The sequence below is a fragment of the Nannobrachium achirus genome (genome assembly GCF_963921795.1).
Source record: "Nannobrachium achirus genome assembly, chromosome: 21".
Classification (NCBI taxonomy): Eukaryota; Metazoa; Chordata; class Actinopteri; order Myctophiformes; family Myctophidae; genus Nannobrachium; species Nannobrachium achirus.
Window position 1 is genome coordinate 35,286,329 of NC_137828.1, and position 20,018 is coordinate 35,306,346.

A 20,018-nucleotide genomic window follows, 5' to 3' on the forward strand; every position below is an offset into this window, starting at 1 on the left:
GGCCGTATCAGGCGTTGCACGTGTAAATTCATTTCCCATCATGCTCGACTGGCGTCCTTGGTAACAACAACACAGGAAGTGACGCGCAACTGTTCAAAAGTGAAGCTTCGACCAAAACGTAGGTGGCTAAACAACATAAACAGTAAGTAGTACTGGCTTTTGGCTTAATATTAACAGTACTGTGCCAGCATGCTAACAAAATGTGTGTTACTTTATTAACAGAAGCTAAATGTGTGTGCTCTCTCCTGTCCTGTCACGCTCCTATGATGTACAGACAAACTAGTGGTGTAGGCTTTTACTGCCCATAAAGACAGTAGGCTACTACTATTCCAGGGGATCTCAAGCTGTTTCATGTCACACTTATTAGCCCGCGGACCCCCATTTGAAAAGATATGCCTGGGACCCCCATACAAGAGAAGATTTTTACGACTCTAGCAGTGATTCTCAATCATTTTAATTTCAAGGACCCCTAGTTTGTCATGCATTAGGCTACGGACCCCCATTTAATGGCATTTCTATCTCTGGGACCCAAATCGTAAAATCACTGTTAATTTAACTCTGAGAGTGTACTCATGGAACCAAATGGCCCTATTAGGGTCAATTTGGTTCCATTTATACAATCTCTGAGTTACAGAGCCATAAGGATCCATATGGTTCCTATCTATCATTTAGCTGGGGACCCCCTGGAACTCCCTCAAGGACCCATGGGGGTCCCCGGACCCCACTTTGAGAACCAACGTACCAACCATAGGACAGTGGTTGGATTGGGTCTTGTGACAATTGACAGGACATTGTATAATCTCTGACCTATTATGTTAACAAAACTAAATAATGATTATGTTATGCAATGTCGAGCACCCAAGTACTCGTGTTTCATACTGTTTTGTAGATGTCGTTTGTGAAGTTTGGGGGTCGCTCACAACACAGTCAAGGGAAGAGGCCTGTTGCACGCCCCAAGAAGACAGCTCCTCCGAGAGAATGGGTGGTGAGTGTTCACCATCCATGGTGTCCACAACAGAAAGTTCTTCTTCTTCACCACATCACTTAAAGCAGTGCTACTCAAACCTTTTTATTTCAAGGACCTCAATCGAGATTTGCCTTGTTAAAATATTTCAAAAATATTCCAAATGTTTCACTTTTCAAGATTTTTTGATTTGAAGATAGATTTCCTTATTTCTTCTTTATTTTATACATAGTTTTACATACTAATTTCAGTAATTTGTTACTAATGTTGCTGCTGGAGTCCCCGGACGCCACTTTGAGAACCACTGACAAAAATGCCTCTGGAGAGAAATAAACAGCAACGTTCGTTTTGCTTTTGTTTTCAGAGCACCGTTAGTGATCTCTCTGTGCTCAAGCCAACACCTGAGGAGCTGGTAAGTTGCTTGAGGATGTCCTTGCTCTATGAATGGCCACCAGTCGGGTGTGAGTATCACTTCAAAATTCATGGTTCAAATGTCTGCTAATAAATCTTCTCTTCCAGAGGTATCGACATGAGAGTCACAAGTCTCATAACAAGGTGGTGGCCCAGTGGGAGCTGAAACAGAAGGCCATGAGACGCCAGCTCAGACACCCTGGGAGCCCAGCACCCCTGGATCATGCCAGTGCCAGCATCATCAGGGAGGTCTGTGAATGTCAGTGGGCTGGCTTGATAGCTGCTTTCACTTGCACAGTTTTAGTTTTCAATTGCTAAAATATGGAACAAACTGGTATTTGTTATTCATGTCAGCTCAGTTTGCCAGTTATTTGTACAGATTCTACAGTACAAGGATCAATTCATTTGGACAATTTTCAGCTCTTTAAAGGTCTAGAAAAACACTTAATGAGAAAGTTTAGGATTTCATAACATTTGTTACACATACATTAAAAATGATGTGTCTCAACTCAACATTGTTAAGAAAAATCACACTCGTGTGAGCTGAACGGTGGCAGCTGCGTGCGTGCGTGCGTGCGTGCGTGCGTGTGTGTGTGTGTGTGTGTGTGTGTGTGTGTGTGTGTGTGTGTGTGCGCCTGTGTGTGTGTGTGTGTGTGTGTGTGTGACTGTGAGAGAGAGTGTGAGTGTGAGTGTGCCTGGCCTGAACAACAGCGCCCCTCCCTTAACATGTGTGGTCAGGAAAGGTATTGTAGGCTACATACAGACTCAGGCTACATACAGACACGCATACCCATACACGGCCACGTATAGGAGACGGTGTGACCACCGCTCAAAAAACAGATACGTGTGCAACGCATATGAACTTTCCATTGGAAAACCTATGCATTAGAATGGGTACTAGTGGCTATTTCCTAGCCTAGCTCAGCTAGACACAATCCATCCATGTTAAAACATTGTGGGGATACTGCAGTTAGTTAGCTAGCTGCATTAGTATCTAGGCTGGTTATACCAGGCTAGCTATTTCCTGGTGTAGAGATGGTGATGTGTTGTTCTTTTGTAGGTGTTCTCTGACCAGCTGCTGTTGCAAGATGTTTTGTCCCGCTCAGATAGAGCCATGGCCGTGGTCAAGGATCTGTTTGGAGACGCTCCTCGCCGGCAGACTGGTAGCATAATTCACTCCATTTTGGACATCTGGGTTTAGTGTTTATTATACATATTCTAATAGATTGTGTTAACCTTTGGTGGAGTGAAAAAGCATTTAACTACTTTCAACCTGGAGGCCCAATTTTGGATCTACAAGCTCACAACGCCTCACGATGTGTTGTGAGCTTGTCGATCGGTTTTCTTCTCTATTTGCAGTACAACAATGTACTTCATACAACAGGCTAAAGTGGTTAATGCATCTTGGCAGTTCAGATAGTGTCAAACACAGAATCAGATATTGATCATAAGCACTCATTGTATTTTGTTGTGTGGCAAAGCTAATCAATTCGGCACATAAATAAGGTAAACTCCACTTGACTCTGTTTACTCTGCATGTCATCTTCTTTTGGTTCCAATTTCTGTACCATTTCACACTAAGTTACCATACAGTAAGTGGATAAATGTATTACAGGCCACCCCAGCGTGACCATGGCTCCAGGCTGTGACAATGACTCTGTACTGCCTGTAGTACAGAGACCAGATCCACCAACTTCACTGTCTCTTCTCAGCCAGTCTATGATGGACCAGCAGGTGTGTTTCAGTGTTAACTACATTCCGTTTACCATAGTCACAAAGTTGTCACACAGTGGTCATTTATCAAAATGACTACAGTCTGATCATGATCAGTCAATTTTCTCAGAGTTTTCCTTTTGCTTTATTAATATGCATTCGGATACTTCATTATTCCTGCCAGGCACTTAATGAACTAGAAGGTGATGAGGAATACTACAGCGACGAAGAGGCCCCTGCTGCTAGCCTTGTCTCTGTAGTACACAGGTAAACATACATAGTATGTACTGTAGTATACTACAGTACAATGAGAAATGGCGTATTATGGTGTAGTATACTACTCAAATGAGAAAGAAAGGCTGGTATAATAATGTGATTGTAAGGAAAGTTAGTTCTAATATCAAATTATCATACAGATGTAAAACCCTTCTGTTATGGCTCCATTGGCTCTGCTGTTCACTAAACTGCTCTGTTTTCACACATAGAGCCAACATACGGAAGATGAAGGCCAAGACTCCGGGACGGCGGATTCAACGACAGCGGGTCCAGTCCAGCTCTCTGCATCAAGGGACCAGAGATGGTGTTCCTGTGACTCCCTGTATGTTAGGGAGAGCACCCAACCCAGCTGGTAGGAGAAAACAGGCTCTTATAGGACTAGACTAGACTACAGATGTGTTGAAGGACAACTTCACCCATTTTCAACCTATCTTCATGTAAAGTCCTCACTAATGCCTATATTATAATGAGCATTATTGAGGACCAGTTATGTGAAGATGGGTTGAAAATGGGTGAATTCTGTGTAGTTTACTCTATTAAGCCTTTACTATTTTTTCTTACCATGTGGTAAAAACCCTTATCTTGAATGGTTTGTATTTTATATCCTCCTCTAACACTCTACACACTGGTATGGCCTGGTTTCTGTAGCTCTCAACGCCACAGTGGCGGTCCAGCGTGTGCGGTCCAGACAGAGCCAGTCAGAAGGTCACAGTGAGGACCTGTCCACCCTGGTTAATAAAGTACTCAACTCTGAGCCCACTACCAACCAGCCAGGTAGAGTCACTCAGCATGAGAATCCTTACTCATCCGAAAAATATGTATTTACTCAGGATTCAAATATATTTATATGAACAAAAACAACATGAGCTTCTTCTTCTTTCTCCTTTTCGTTGATGGGTACATCTGTTTGTGTCTTTCTCAGTTGGCAATAGTGGTCGTGCCAGTAGGACCAGTAATCTACGTGGTCCAGAGGCTTCAGGCCTTGACGGCTCTTCGCTAAGTGCTCTGAATGGGAACCAGTCCAGTCTAGGAATGTTGCAGACCATGCTGGGCCAGGTGGAGGCTGAGCTGGATTCACTTGGTCCCCAGGAATCTGACACAGCACCTTTGCTAACCCCAGACCCACAGCCACACAGAGCTCAAGGCCTCACTGGATTCTCTGTGGCCCTGGTCTCCACTCTTGGGCGTCTGGTGCAACTACTTAAACAGGTGCTGTGAAAATCATGGGAAAACACAAGATCGGCATCTACTATTACATTTTTCTTAGAGCCGCATCCCACTTCCAAGGCCATACACGCCCCTTTACATCCACTTCAACTCATAGCTAGCTCCGATGTCGGTAGAAGGCCATACACGCCCCCTTTACATCCACTTCAACTCATAGCTAGCTCCGCTGTCGGTAGAATGCACGGCACAGCCGTCCGCTGATTCGCTAGAGAGCAAGAGAGAGAGAGAGAGAGAGAGAGAGAGTCTCAGGTTACAAGAGGGAAGGGGGGGGCCGCTGCACAGGGGGAGAGAGAGAGAGAGAGAGAGAGAGAGAGAGAGAGAGAGACTCAATCGCTAGCCGAGAGCCTGTATCTTACAAGAAGTTCGCGGCCCTTCGGGCCACTCACATCTAGAGTTCACAGCAAGATAGGGCCACTCACATCTAGAGTTCACAGCAAGATACTGTCTGTCTGTCTGTCTGTCTGTCTGTCTGTCTGTGTGTGTGTGTGTGTGTGTGTGTGTGTGTGTGTGTGTGTGTGTGTGTTGCTAAAATGAAAACATTGAAATAATGAAAATAAAACATTGGCAGGCCTATTACAGTAACAATAATAACACAATTAGGCCAAAACTTTTTTTTTTTTTCAACAAGCTTTTTTTTTTTTTCAAAAATAAAACTTTTTTTTTCAAATTTTTTTTTTTTTTACTTTTTTTTTTTATTTAAAAAAAAAAAAAAAGCGGGCGTGGACTCTAGATGTGAGCGGCCCGAAGGGCCGCGAACCTCTAGTGTCTTAAAATGTATGTATTTCTGTGCGGTGCTCCTAGAAGGAGCTAAGCTCCACCACTGGCTTTGTTCGGGACACAAGGCATGGCCTACATCTTGGTACAAAGCACTCAAAGTTTGTTGTACGCCCACTAAGAAGCGTGGCCCACATCTGGCCTACATCTTGGCACAAAGCGCTCAAATGAAATTAATTAAATTACTCATAAATAGCCCGCTCACTTCACACTAGGTGTGATTTTTCTTTTATATAACTAAGTATCCACCATTACCACTATTGCACTGCCAACATCAATGCTGAATCATACTCTACTTTCAATATTAGTTGACCTGATCCAGTCTTTTACTTACCTTACGCAACAAGGCCGTCCACTGGTGATCGCTCAGCGCGTGGTGGCACTTTTACTTTATCTTGTGATGATTTGTTAACTACTGCTGATAACATATACAGCGTATATGCCCCCCTCTGCTTTCATCACTCCCCTCACACAGGGTAAATAAGGGCTGGGTATGTGATATGTGTGACATCAGTATTGGTATTGGTGCTGCGCCTAACTCATCACTCTGCTCACTTTCCGCCCTAAACATGTTAGAGGGAGGATGAGGCGAAAAGAGAGGCTCAGGAGAGGAGTAGACTAGAACAGGAGGTGAGAGAGCAGCGGGGCCTGATAGACGCTCTCACTGCAGAGACCATGACCCTGAGAGAGGAGAGCTCTGCCCTGCAGGTGAGCTTATTTACATGAGACACAGCAGACCATACTGTATCACTGGTCACAATTATTATATAATCGCCTAATCGCAATTATGCATCATCATACATTTTCAAACGCTTTCCAAAAATAGCAGAAATATCAGATCTATTTTATATTTATATAAGTTATTTGTCATATCTATCCTGTGAAATTTGTGGTTATGAAGCCTAAAAACCAAGCATAATGGTTAATAAAAATAATGATTCATATGTTCCAATGTTCAATGCCATGACACAATTAAATCGTTAATCATAGTTATTTGTGTGACAAATCTATCTATAAATGCGAGAAGTCTCTGCGTGTGTGTTTGTAATCCGTGTATCTCGAGAACCGTTCGTCCCACCGGCTTCAGATTCAGCACGCGCGCTCCCCGCCGCGGCACGGAGTGCAGTGCCGGGCCTCGACCCGTCCCGACGCGCGGTTTTCCCTAACCGGCACGAAACGTTCGGAATCTCCTTATGCGGGGCTGATTGTTGACATCAGGCTGTTCCGGAGGAAATCGGCGCAAAATCGGTCATTGTGACATCACTGCAGTGCCGTGCACAGGCAAACAGATGGTCAAAACGGGTCCTATGACAACAGGTATAATGGGGTTTGCATTAAGTTTGTCTCCTCCTCCATCTGTTTGTCTGTGTCCCTTTATTCCCATTATGGAGATCTCTGTATCTGTCTGTGCCTCCGACTGTGTTGCAGACACAGTGCCGGTTCCCCCTTTAATGCAAACCCCATTATACCTATTGTCATAGGACCCTTTTTGACCATCTGTTTGAAAAAGCGACAGAGATCTCATATATGGGCATAAAATGGACGCAGATAAACAGATATCTCCATATATGGCATATATGGGCATACAATGGACGCAGAATCACAAAGTTCTCCATATACGGGCATAAAAGGGACACAGACAGACAGATACAGAGATCTCCATATATGGGCATAAAATGGACGCAGATAGACAGATATCTCCATATATGGGCATATAATGGACCCAGAACTATAACTGCAGTGATCTCTATATGGATAAAAAAAGGTAGCCGACAAACAAACAGATACAGATATCTCCATATATGGGCATAAATGGACACAGGCAGACAGATGGTCAAAACAGGTCCTATGAAAACAGGTATAATGGGGTTTGCATTAAAGGGCGGGGCATTCATTCCCTATTTACATTGTTCCGAGTTGGCCAGGTCGCCGACTAGACGCTGGGCCGCCCGAAGCTTCTAGTATAATTAATTGTCAACTTAAAATGTGTAATCGTGACCCTAACAATGTGCAACCAGGACAAAATGATCTGGGTATGTTAGTTTGAACTTTGTAATTGTATTGCTGAAATTTACCAACCAGAATGTATAGGAAGTCGTCTAGAATTGGTGGAATCTCTGGGTTCACTTTGGATTTTGTGCGGGTGTTTTTTCACTGTGCAGGCAGGGCTGCAGCAGCGGACAGCAGAGCTGGAACAGATGATGGACACAGTAGTGCTGGCACTGGGAGGACTGGAGCTGCCAGAAGCACCCAGGGACCACAGAACTCAAGACATAGCTACAGGTTTATTTATTTCTTTGTCTGACTAATTAAAAACGCCTCCAATTTAAAGCTCTCAACAACCTGTTTCCATCATGGGCCTTTTGTGTTCCTTTCAGCATAAATAAGGAGATGATAGCATTAGCATAAATGCATTCTGATAAATGCTTTTTGTATATGTGCACATGCCTGTTGGGTAACTGGGCCGCAATTTGTGTTTTGCACAGACTGTCAACGTGGACCGCCTTTTCCCGAGCGAGATACAGAGCAAACACAAGTCCCTATTGCTCCTGCAGTGCTGCTGTCCCCACCCCGACAAATATACAACCAGCAACACAGCCATGGTGAAGCACAGTCTCCCTCTCACTGTAATCTGTTACTCTCTGATGTGTTGACATCCATTTAAAGCAGTGATTTTCAACCTTTTGAAATTCAAGGACCCAGAGTTTATGCATTAGGCTACGGACCCCCATTTGATACCTTTATTTAAATCTCTGCGACCTCAATCTACTAGGCCTGTCCCCGACAAAGGATTTCTATTGTCAAATCTGATTGGCCAAATGTTGGTAGTTGAATCATGAAAAAATATACTGTATCTGATTTAATACTTATGTTGCAATGATTTTTTCTCTTCAATGTCTCGCGTTGCCATGGTTACCATAGACTTCCATGTAATTGTGCAAGTGTGTAAAAAGTGCACGCCCATGCCTAGATGATGCACCACGTGTGTAGATGCTGTTCACAGCTTTCAAACAAAAGAATCCGCTTGGAAATCCGTTCAGGCATTCATGATTTATCAGCCATTATGTTTTCTTCAGATGTAAACAAACATGGCTTCCATGTTTCTTCCATGTTTGAAAGAATGGGTTGGTATGGGGGTTAAACATGCAATTTCGCGATCGCGATCATGCCTAATACATTTCTGGAGGTCCAAAAAATATTTTTGAAAAAAAAAAAATGGATTTTTTTTTTTTTTTTTTTTTTTCAAAAACGGCCCAAACTCGGGAAACTCGGGGTTGGCACAGCACTAGTACCAATACAAACTCGGGAAACTCGGGGTTGGCACCATATGTGTTAACATAACTTATAGTTGGTTTCTTTTTTTTTCTTTTTTTCTTTTTTTTACTTTGTCTTTATTTTAGATTGCACAGATTAAAATGATAAGACACTCCAAACCTGCTTGGTTTCTGCCAATAAATCATGACATAACATATTTTTTGGCAAACTATTAGTTCATTATAACAAATTAGGCCTCCCTCGATCTATTAGTCGACTTTTCGACTAATCGAGGCCAGGCCTACAATCTACACTGTAAAATCCTCTTAATTTAACTTTGAGAATGTACAAATGGAAGGGTCCAGAGTTACTGACACATTGATTGGGACCCCTGATGGTCCCCAGACCTTACGTTGAGAGTGATGTAAAATAATCCACCCATCCTCTGTCCTTCCAGTGTTTCGACCTGTGCCTCTGCACCGGGACCTTCCGTATCCCGACACCATGCGCTCCTATGAGGATGTCCGGCCGCTCAGCTCGGTCCCCAGCTTTTCCAGCTTGCCTCTCCCTGACCTCCCGTCCACTTCCACCCTGCCCACGACCTCTGACCCCCTGCGTTCATATCTCTCCCAAGAGGCCCTGCTGGCCCAGATCGCTCATCTGACCCAGCAGAACAACACGATCAGGGCCCAGGTGAACCAAGCCAATGTCGGTGGTTCTGGGACCAGAGGATCACCCAACAGCAACACAGAGCGCAGAGGCTCTACCTCCCACAGCACAGGGAGAGTGACACCCCAACGTGTTGGAGAGGTTAGGTCGGCACCCAGCAGCACGGGGAGAGTGACGCCCCAAAGCGTTGGAGAGGTTCGCTCAGCGTCCAGTAGCACAGGGAGACGGACCCCCCAGCAGGTCCAGACTGCACACGGAGAACCTCCTACACAACAGGTGCAATGTTGCTAGGAGGTGGAATGCGATAACCCTCGACAACATCCCGTCAGCGGTTTAAAACATTTGCTCATTTAAAAGAATAATTATAATAATGTGAAGAAAAACAATCTCATGGAATTTCCCGTAGGCTAGTTAGTTAGCCACCGCAACTAGCAGCTTTAATTACCTGATACAGTAGTTTATATAGTTTGACTAGTTTTCAAGAGCAATGGTTACAAACTGGAGGTTCACAAAGTTTGGAAAGTTCAGAACAGAGGTGTCATTGTTTGCAGCCTGAAACTGTCTGGCTGTAAACTGCATATACCACTGAACATAAAAAACATGTTTGCTTTGGAGTGGTACAGTTTGGTAAAGCAGTACCAGTTGTCATGCATAAGTTACACCAACGCCTCAATTGCTTGAAATCAGTCCTATTATCAAATTATTTTGTGCATATAGTATATTTTCAGACCTGTGTCCCTGTCTTCTCGTGCAGGCTTCAGTGCAGGAATCCCCCAGCATGAGCAGTGTAGAGCAGCGCCTCCTGGAGCTGAACAGGCAGAGTGCAGCAGCCAGGGGTCGACTGCTGGAGCTCATCGAGCAGCAGAGACATGGCACCTCAGCCAGGGTTTCACCTTCCGTCTCCCCCATCCCTCCCTCTGCCTTCAGTCCACACGCAGCAGGTATTGTGGATCAACCAATTGTGTTGCCGTCCGGGAGCCTGTTTGATTGACCTGTTGTGAAATCATTTGTATCATGCCATTCTCAGCTGGCGGAAGGAGCCCAGACACGTCTAATATGCTGTTGCCTGCACGGAATTCCTTGTCACAGGCGAGTGGTGGTGGGAGACGGTGAGTGTGTGAGCTGGCTGCTGGGTCTGGTCTATGTTAATCATGTGACAAGGCCTGGGAACCAATACACCACTGTGTACAGTCCACAGGAAGTTTTTGGCTCAGGGGTAGAGAAACCGTCATTAGAACACGAAGGGTTCCCAGTTCGAATCCGGGCTCCCCTGGAATTAGTGTCGAAGAGTGAGCAGGTTGCTACCTTGCATGGTTTCCTCCACCATCGGTGTATGAATTTGTGGATGAATGGGTGAATGTAATGCGCAATCTCTGTAAAGCGCCTTGGATAAAGGCGCTATACAAATGCACCATTTACCATTTATATTTACCATTTTTATTGCACTTGAAAATGGCTTAATACACATTTTGGTTCATACGCAGATCTGCTGGTAGTGAGGGGGGTTCACCAAGACTGGGTGGAGAAGCCAGGGGTGACAGGACACAGGTACATAAGTGTATATTCTTTTTGCACCTGTCTAATATCATGTACAGTATATACTTGCGGCTATGTTGATGCACCTTAACGTCTAACCTCATGTATATATTGTGCCGGATGGATATGCTATGTGTATATATGTAGCCAGTGGTGTGATATGGATTTTAGAAGTGGTTCCCCTCTAAATTCATGACGTCACATGCACGTCACGTGCGCGCGCATGTGTGCACGCATGCCTGCCGCTCGGTGCTAATACTGTATAACACAACATTTTTAATCTAATTATATTTCTTATTTAGTTACATTATTAATTTGATGTTTTTATTTTAGTTTCCATTAATGTATTTTCCTTTAGGTTTTATATAAAATAACTTTACATAGACTTTATAGACTCACCCACACACAGTAAAGTCTGCTAGCTCCTTTCGGAACCTCTCCCGAGTCCCTCCTCTATGCAGCTCTGACAAAATGAGTGATTTAAATATTATATGAAGAGTGAGGAGCTGCATAGTGGAGGGAGACGAGAGGTTCCGAAAGGAGCTAAAAGTCTGCAAAGAATGCCGAGCGTAGGCTATATGCTGGCCGCATATACAAGTGTAAATGAGCCTGCCTACCAGAGTATTGTTATGCAAAGCAGACAGGTAGGGGATTGAATTGTTGACCGAGCCGTCGAGCCATCCGTCACACAACTTGACGACGTGCGTGCACGCGCGCGTGCGTACAGCTTGATAGTACGTGTGGGCTCGCCGAGCCCAACCGAGCCCACGGCATCTCACCCCTGTATGTAGCTCTATAAACTAATTTCACACTTTTTTTACACCTGTAACCCGGTGATGTGATAATAAAGCTGATTCTGAATGTTGCAAAAAAAATAATGTGTTCAGTAGAAGTTGAATGTAAAAACAAATGTTTCTTCTCTTCACAACAGGCAGACCAGCTGAGTGAACGAGAGGGATGGTTTGCATTGTCCACACATATGAGATGATAACAACATGAGCGATGATTCAACCTGGGGAAACTTGACAATGTTACAGACTGATGTTTATTTTCTTTTATTTTTAAACTATGCAATATTTTATGAATAAATTAAACATGCTTGATTTTTTAAGAATGAACTGTCTGGTTTCTGGGATGATTAAAAGATATGTAGTCTAGACACTGCTAAGCTCCAATGGTGTTTACTATCCCCAACATGGTTTGGTTATGCTTTCTGGGAGGAGTCATTGGCTATAGGTCTGCAACTGAACTATATTACTTGGCCAAGAATTCAAAGATCAATACATTTTATTGACACACAACTTGTGAGAAGAGAGACTTTCGCACATCCAGTTTCTCTCTTGCAGGTGCGTAGGCAATAAAGCATTAGAAGTAGGAATCTTAGAAAAGACTAGCCCGCACACTGCCACTTGCAGGTTCAAGAGATTTATTAAAGCAACTCGGTCAATAGACCTTCATCAAGCTATTGACACACAACTTCAAAGAACACTACAGTTTATTTACACAACTTCAACATACAATTAATATTAGCTGTACTGACACAGTGATTGAATGCGCAATGATAATGTTTCAATACATTTCACAAATATTCTTACTCGCATGTGTGTTTTATGAAAATATACGGTATTTGAATTGCCAACCAAGTGCAATAGACTGGCAAAAATATTAATATACATGTCAGAAGCCTTGCCATTTGAAATTAGTCTCACATACTGTAGGGCAGGCCATATGTCTGCTATCATGGAAGTATTAAAATATAAATTTAGTTCTCATTCATTGTAGCCTACCCCGTCACCTATTTTTGTACATTTTTGCAAGTTAAATGCAGATATGTTGTTTACTTTTTTTTACATGGGATAGGCTATATTTGCTTGTTAAGATACAATACATTATGATGATCTAATCTCTCAAGACCAGATTCAGCTACAACATGTTTTTTCCTTTTTCTTTTTTTTTTTTTACTGAATGGGTTAACATCAGATACTAGACGCTAGTTAGTTGGTATCCTCCTATGTTGTAGCAGTGGCACTAGATTTCTTTGCACTCTACATGGCCATTTACTGTCGTGTGATAATTAGGGCTCATGTCATTTACACTTTTTGTAGTCATAATTCTCACAAGCCAACTGCATAGAGTTATAATATTAAGGCCAACTGTCTAATAATTGGCAGGGGGGATAAAACTACATCAACCACCAAGCATTGCGATAAAAAAAAAACTACTTCCGCAGTTCCACTGTTGCTGAGCAACGAATCCAAACGACGATGGAGATGGACTACAAGGATCAAACAAACGAGGAACAACAAGGTAACCAAATTAGCTAATAAAATGATTCTTTATTACAAGTAAAACTCTAATTTATCACACTGTATTGTTGGACGTGTTATCAACATATCTAATTATTGTTCGTTGAAGTTGAAAAGTCTTCAACGCGTTGCCGTTAGAGTAGTCGTAGACCAAATACACTTTTAGAACGTTATCGAATTTTGATGGCATTTTCCAGAATCACATTGGTTAGTGAACAGCTGCAGTCAGAATGGAGAAACATTACTAAATTCTGACCAGACCCGTCCACAGCATATAGTTATAGGTCCACTCCACCACGCACGAACAGTGCACACACTGCACTGACGCAAGCCTGGGCAATCCACAAGATGGCGCTGAAAGTTAGGGTTAGGGTCAGTTTGTCACTATCTTGAAATAGTAGCCTACTACTTATTATAACTCTATGGAAATAGGCCTACATGGTTCTCCATCAACCCTGCCTGCACAAACTTGCAACCTCCCCAAATTAATGTCACCGAGAAATGTTCTGCATAGACCAACAATGCAGCCAAAGGGCCTCATTCATTTAATGTTGACTTCTCTTTTAGACCTTTTCTTTTAAGTGTCAGTTGTCTTAATGTTCTCTTTTAAATGCGCTCCACTGGCACTGAAATCAAACGTAAAAGAGGTCCACTAAACATGATGTTCTTTGTTGCTCTGATGTTGTTTCTGATACCTGTATTTTGTACTGCTAATGGAAGGATATTGTAATGATTGCCTAATTGTTTCATTGTCTGTGATTACATGTTGTCACACGTCCGCCCATCTGCTGTGGTATTTATGTGCTCTGCAGCTCCTGCGGAACATAGTACTGAGCAGTCGGCCCTCCAGGAGCTCCAGGAGCAGGAAGATGAGGACAAACCAAACACCAAGCTCCCCGAAGAGATGTTCTACAACTATGAGGAGCTCTACTCCAGACCGTTCATCACACCACACTCTGAAATCCCAGAGAACCTCCTGCACCTTTCGTATCTTTTTTAGGATTATGTTTAATCCTAACTTGCTACCTTTCTTCTCGTTTTACACTATTTAAAAATAGTTTCATAAATCCCCATCTTTGCAACAAACCAATAAGCTAATCAACGTACGCCACTGGAAAAGGATCGTCTGTGTCACAGAGTGCTGCGTTATGAGCTTGTAGATCTGCTATTTTTTTGCTAAGATTTGTACAAATCTTTTATATACTAATATAGTTTTAAAGCAAACTTTTGTAACTCAAATCTTTGCTTCTGGGGGTCCCAGGAACAACATATTTTGAGATGGGGCTCTGCGGCCAAATACATATACATACATAAATACATACATACATTTCCTGTCCTTGACATGAAATGGTTTGAGAACCACTCATGATAGAAACATCAGCAAACAAAGTATTTAAAAAAAAACCTTAGAAGGATTTAGAAGACATTTGTAGAGTCGACCTCAGGTCTTTAATGGGTCTTACTTATTTTTGGGTGTGAAACTGATCCTTAACTCTGGTGACACATAGGCACTCATTTGGCTATGACTGTGAGCGTAGGGCCAACCTACAGCTGCTGGATGAGAGAACCCTGGCCTTTATAGCAGGCAATCTGGTGGTCCTATTGGATGTTTCCACCAAGGAGCAGCGCTATCTCCGTTCCTGTAGCGGCGGAGGAATTGGTACCATTATGGTGAGGCATCTCATATCATGGTTCATCATCATTCTGTAGACCCAAGCATTTAAAATACATCCTCCACAACCATGTATTCCACACAACCCACTGTATTCAAATGTTTTGTACTGGCTCTGTCTCCCTCTGTCTGTCTGTCTGTCTGTCTGTCTGTCTGTCTGTCTGTCTGTCTGTCTGTCTGTCTGTCTGTCTGTCTGTCTGTCTGTGTTCAAAGGCCCATCCAAGCAAGAGTTACCTTGCTGTGGCAGAGAAGGGAGACCAGCCCAACATCATTGTCTACGATTATCCTTCACTTAGACCCTACCGCATCCTCAGGGGTAGGCTACAGTATAGGTTACAGGCTGCATTTTCAAGAGAGGTGTATCGATCCCTGTCTGATACAGTTTCCGGTATAGCAACCAAATGCAGAAACTGAAAATATCTAGATATAAATCAACAAAAGACGATGATACACGAAAGAAGAAGGACAATGATACACGAAAGAAGAAGAAGAACAAAAGAGACAATTTGGTGGCGAGAAAAGGGAAAATCCAGTAATTTGTGAGCTTATACTGTGTTTTTAGGTGGTACAGAGAGGGCATACAGCTGTGTGGATTTCAACCACGATGGCACCCTGTTGGCCAGTGTGGGCCGCGTCCCTGACTGCATGTTGACCCTGTGGGACTGGAGGCAGGAACAGGTTATGCTGCGCTGTAAGGCCTTCTCCCGGGACCTCTACCGAGTCACGTTCTCCCCGGACCACCCTGGACAGCTCACAACCTCAGCACCAGGACACATCAAGTAAGTCAGTGTCTCTCAAACTTTCACGTTTCAAGGTCTCCCTTTAACTCTGACAGTGTACAAATGGAACCAAATGAACGTCAGGGTTCGTTGGGTTCATTTGGTTCCATTTATACACTGTCAGAGTTACAGACTTGTATGGGTCAATTTAGACCCCCCTAAAGGAACCCACAGAGTCCCTGGAATCCACTTTAGGGCCTTTTCCACCGGCAAAGAACCGCTGGTTCTTTCTCCCGTCTATGGGATGAACCAGAGGTGAGCTTTTCCACCAAGAACTGGAGTTGGTTCCAAACCGTAAAAGTTGGTTCCGAATGGGAACCACAAAATCCTTGCTTCCTCTGGTTCAATCATGGTTCGATCTGGTGGAAACGCAAGCCGGTTCGCAAGAACGAACCAAGGTTCCAAGAAAGTTGAACCGGTACTGGTTCTGGAACCGGTTCTTTGCCGGTGGAAAAGGCCCCTTTGAGAACCACTGAAGTAAGTGGATGTTAGTCTGCTCAACACTTGATGCAATTATGGAGGCCATTACAACAACAATCAAATGGCAATGCATGCATTAAAATGATTAGATTGAATATGTCTATTTTTTCTAACTTATGCACTGCTGTGTATTTGTATTGCTTGACCCCCTTCTCTCTTACAGGTTCTGGAAAATGACCAGCACGTTCACTGGTCTTAAATTGCAAGGGCTTACGGGAAGGTTTGGGAAGACAGCCCCTACTGACATCAAGGGCTACATAGAACTACCCGATGGCAAGGTCTGTCCACTGCTTTTATGCCATGCTGAGAATAGAGTACAAAGACTGAGACTATATAGAGTAGCACTGGTTCCCAGTCGGGACCCATTTGTGGTCGCGGACAAATATTTATCTGCCCCTTGTTTCCTACATTTTGTTTTTATTATTATTATTTCAAAACGTTTTTAAAAAAAATCCCCAAAAAGCTAATATTTTCATGAATAAAAAAAAAATGCAATGACTTTTGTAAGTAATTACATTAATAAATAAATTAAAAATGTAAGAAATTCCAATATTTAGAAAACAAATGTTTAAGAAGTCGTGAAAATAGACGATATACAAGCTCACAACATGGCGCAACGCGATGCGTTGTGTGCTTGTAGATCTGCTGTTTTCACTAGTTTGGGTCCCAGGCAAACATCTAATTTCACTTTTGTTGGGTCTTGAGCTCAACTAAAATTGTCTCTCTATCTTGTCAGGTGGTGTCAGGCTCAGAGTGGGGCAACATGCTGCTGTGGGAAGGGGGTCTGCTCAAGGTGGAGATCTGTCGTAAAGGAGGCAGGAGCTGCCACACAGGAGCCATCCAGCAGTTTACCCTGGATGAGGGAGAGCTGATGACCGTCGGTTCTGACGGAGCGATACGGGTAATATAATCTGTCTGATATAATCTGTCTGATCTATATTGTGCTTAAGCTCTATTAAAGAATTGTCATCGTCAAAAATAGACAATCTACAAGTTCATTATTGCATCGCAATGGGCTGTGAGCTCGTAGATCTGCTTTTTTGGAGAACGTTTGAAGATATTTGAAACTTCTTGAAAGGTTTTGAACATGATACCAAAGTTGTTATGTCCAATGACAATAAAACATCTTAATATCTAATTAACTAATTAACTCCCGCAATTCCCATGAACTCCTATTCAATTGTCTCCAATGTCATCGCCATATCTCCCCCATGTTAATGTGATTTTCTCTCACTGTGTCAGAGCTGGGACTTTGAGAGCATTGACGCTGCAGATCGTAATGGTGACAGCGAGATGTTTGAGATAGAACCCATGAATGAGCTGATGGTGGGACGTAACGTCAGCCTGTCCTCCATGGTTAGGAGCTCCCTGCCCGACTCCTTCATCTGGTTCGCTCAGGTCAGTTGGCTAAAGGTCGCACAAGCTAACGTTACACATGTTTAGTTATTTAATTGGGGCGTAATAATGTCAAACCCTTATTTCTCCCAACTTCTTTTCTTGTAGGATTCAAAAGGAGGCATTTGGAAACTGGACCTTTCATTTTCCAACATTGTGAGTTTTTGGATGCTATTATTTGTTTGTAGCTTCAAACATTAGTTAATAACAAGTAATGCAATGCTCTTTGTGTGTGTGTGTGTGTGTGTGTGTGCGCTGTGTGTGCTGTACACATATATACTATACTTATCCATATGATTTGTGAATATAAGACCCAGGATCCAGAGTGCCTGTTTTCCTTCCATGCTGGGGGGATTCAGGGTATGGATGTATCCAGGATAAGCCATCTAATGGCTACTACTTCTCTGGACGGTGAGTAAATTACATGAATATGTACACATATTTATGGACACACGCATATATAAGCATCATGCGCACGCACGCACACGCACGCACACGCACACGCACACGCACACACACACACACACACACACACACACACACACAGACAGACAGACGTACATGCACTCAATGATTATCCTTATTCCACTGTTGTTTTTTCCCAGGTTCTGTAAAGGTTTATGACTTCCTCGCAAAGAGGGAGCTGACAACCAGCCAGTTCAAACAGGGGGGAACTGCACTCAGCTGGGCTCCACTCGTGGTGTGTACATGTAATTGGTATGATTAAGTGTCTGCCTAAAGGCTCTTTTTCACTACAGGAAAGGAACTAAGTGACCCGTGCCGTGCCATGAACATTATGTCACGGTTTTTTAATTATTTTTCTTTTGTTTTACTTCGTTTATTTGATTTTCCATTGAAGCATTAAAATCAAAGTTGATACAACACAGACAAGTAATACCTGTATTTCATGCATTCTGAATTTGTTTCCACATGCTATGGCTCAGCTATGGCTCACAGAACTCACCCTGAGTTCTGTGAACCCACAACTCAGAACTTCTACCTTTTCTTTTTAAATACCTGTTTTAGTTTCAGGTTCTGGAAGATTCTGTGTTCCTTTTCGTATTGGAAAAGAGCTAAAGTCTGTGCAGGTATCTCTCTGACCCAGACTTGCCTCTGTGTTTGCAGGTGAACCAGGGTGGAGGTTTGTTGGTGACAGGCTTTGAGGACGGAGTGGTCCGCCTGCTGGAGCTGTTTAACCCCCAGAGCCTGCGATCGGTCGCTGGGCGCAGCGGCAAAGGAGATGCGGAACTGCATCTCAAGCAAGCCTTCAAACCCCACACTGCACCTGTGACCGCGATTGCATACGAGCGCAATGGAGAGATATTAGCCACAGGGGTAAGAGGGTGGAGCGTAATGGACTAACTCTCAGGGCTGTATTTTGATTGTCTTAAGTACAAGCTCTTATGCCTTAACTTATAGAGCCCACTCCAAACAACCTGCCTTGATGAATTCTTCTAGTTTTTAACATTTATTTATTGATTTGAGTATTGTGAGTATTGTGATTTGAGTATAGTGAATATTGTGCACTATTTATTTATTCTTTTATGAATGTTTCGCTAGGAGAAACATCATTTCGTTTTTTTTCCAAAGCGGCTTGCAGATAGGAAACTACAAATAAAGCAATCTTGAAAACTCTTTGAGCTGTCTGCCATTTTGACATACAAGTACCTACATTTTTTAGTTTTGTTAAGTTGTTGAATATTTTTCATTCACTTTCGAATGTTTTTCTCACTTTTTTCCCCCTAGAGCTCAGACTGCACTGTGTTCTTCTTCACGGCCCGGGAGCAATACGACCCCATCGGCTTCATCCAGGTTCCTGGAGCAGTGCGGCAACTGGAGTGGTCCCCTCAGTCCCATGTACGTAGAGCAAATGTTCGCCTATCATCATGACATGCCCGGATAAGGGAACGCTGTGGATGTGGTTAAAGCTAACTGTTTCTTAACGACCAAATCAAGCAATGTGTTTGTTTGTGTATTTACTCAGAGCCAAAACATGCTGTTGATCCTATGTGCGAGCGGCCATGTGGTCGAGGTCCAATCTCCGGACCCGGAGGACCAGAGGCCGAGCAAGACGTACCAGCTGTCTGAGCTGCCCACCCGAGCCTTCAGTTTCAGGAGCATCAAATCACGCATTAAGGTCAGAGCGGAGCTCTGGCAGACTGCCCGCCCCTCTGATGCTGTTTTTTTGTTGTCACACTTGTGGTTTGTCTTATTTTCTCAGCTTTTTTGTTCAGTCACAGCCCCTTTTCCACGTCTTTGAAGTGAGTGTATGTGTGTGTGTGCGATCCGTTTGGTTTCTTGCTTGATTGTGTTTGTGTTGAATTTGTACATCTCGTGCGTCATGTCAGAGGGAGGCGGCAGTCGCGCGGCGCCAAGAAATAAAGCAGAGGAAGGCCAGCGAGCGAGAGGCTCGGCTGAAGAGGGCCCGGGAGAGTGTGCAAGAGCCCGATGATGAGGGGCACGAAGAGGAGGAAGAGGAGGATGAAGAGCAGGGGGAAACTCCCCCAATCTACATTCCAGACCCCCCAAGTCCACTCTGCTGTGGCTTCTACTCAGAGCCA

The 20,018-nt window shown here is 43.5% G+C and overlaps 2 protein-coding genes across 2 annotated transcripts in view; both read left to right on the plus strand.

Moving 5' to 3' along the window:
• Positions 1 to 889: 889 nt before the first annotated feature.
• spice1 (spindle and centriole associated protein 1) lies at positions 890 to 11,890 on the plus strand (the record flags this gene model as incomplete). Its single annotated transcript, XM_080751742.1, has 17 exons — positions 890 to 985; positions 1,329 to 1,376; positions 1,484 to 1,624; positions 2,436 to 2,538; positions 2,991 to 3,109; positions 3,273 to 3,355; positions 3,574 to 3,716; positions 4,013 to 4,138; positions 4,287 to 4,573; positions 5,942 to 6,073; positions 7,528 to 7,648; positions 7,852 to 7,968; positions 9,078 to 9,565; positions 10,044 to 10,230; positions 10,317 to 10,398; positions 10,774 to 10,837; positions 11,757 to 11,890. 17 exons carry the CDS (start codon positions 890 to 892, stop codon positions 11,811 to 11,813), a joined length of 2,394 nt encoding a protein of 797 aa, XP_080607868.1. The 3' UTR covers positions 11,814 to 11,890.
• Positions 11,891 to 14,026: 2,136 nt separating this feature from the next.
• The window catches only part of cfap44 (cilia and flagella associated protein 44), a gene marked incomplete at its 3' end in the record, with an annotated part of 31,840 nt that continues 25,848 nt past the window's right edge, over positions 14,027 to 20,018 (plus strand). Inside the window, exons 1-14 of the mRNA XM_080751743.1 lie at positions 14,027 to 14,118; positions 14,640 to 14,802; positions 15,017 to 15,119; positions 15,366 to 15,582; positions 16,226 to 16,340; positions 16,799 to 16,963; positions 17,305 to 17,460; positions 17,566 to 17,613; positions 17,769 to 17,868; positions 18,063 to 18,157; positions 18,583 to 18,792; positions 19,204 to 19,314; positions 19,442 to 19,594; positions 19,806 to 20,018. The exon at positions 19,806 to 20,018 is cut by the window's right edge and continues 21 nt beyond it. Coding sequence (XP_080607869.1) covers positions 14,036 to 14,118; positions 14,640 to 14,802; positions 15,017 to 15,119; positions 15,366 to 15,582; positions 16,226 to 16,340; positions 16,799 to 16,963; positions 17,305 to 17,460; positions 17,566 to 17,613; positions 17,769 to 17,868; positions 18,063 to 18,157; positions 18,583 to 18,792; positions 19,204 to 19,314; positions 19,442 to 19,594; positions 19,806 to 20,018 — 1,932 coding nt within the window. The 5' untranslated portion in view covers positions 14,027 to 14,035. The remainder of the gene's footprint in view (positions 14,119 to 14,639; positions 14,803 to 15,016; positions 15,120 to 15,365; positions 15,583 to 16,225; positions 16,341 to 16,798; positions 16,964 to 17,304; positions 17,461 to 17,565; positions 17,614 to 17,768; positions 17,869 to 18,062; positions 18,158 to 18,582; positions 18,793 to 19,203; positions 19,315 to 19,441; positions 19,595 to 19,805) is intronic.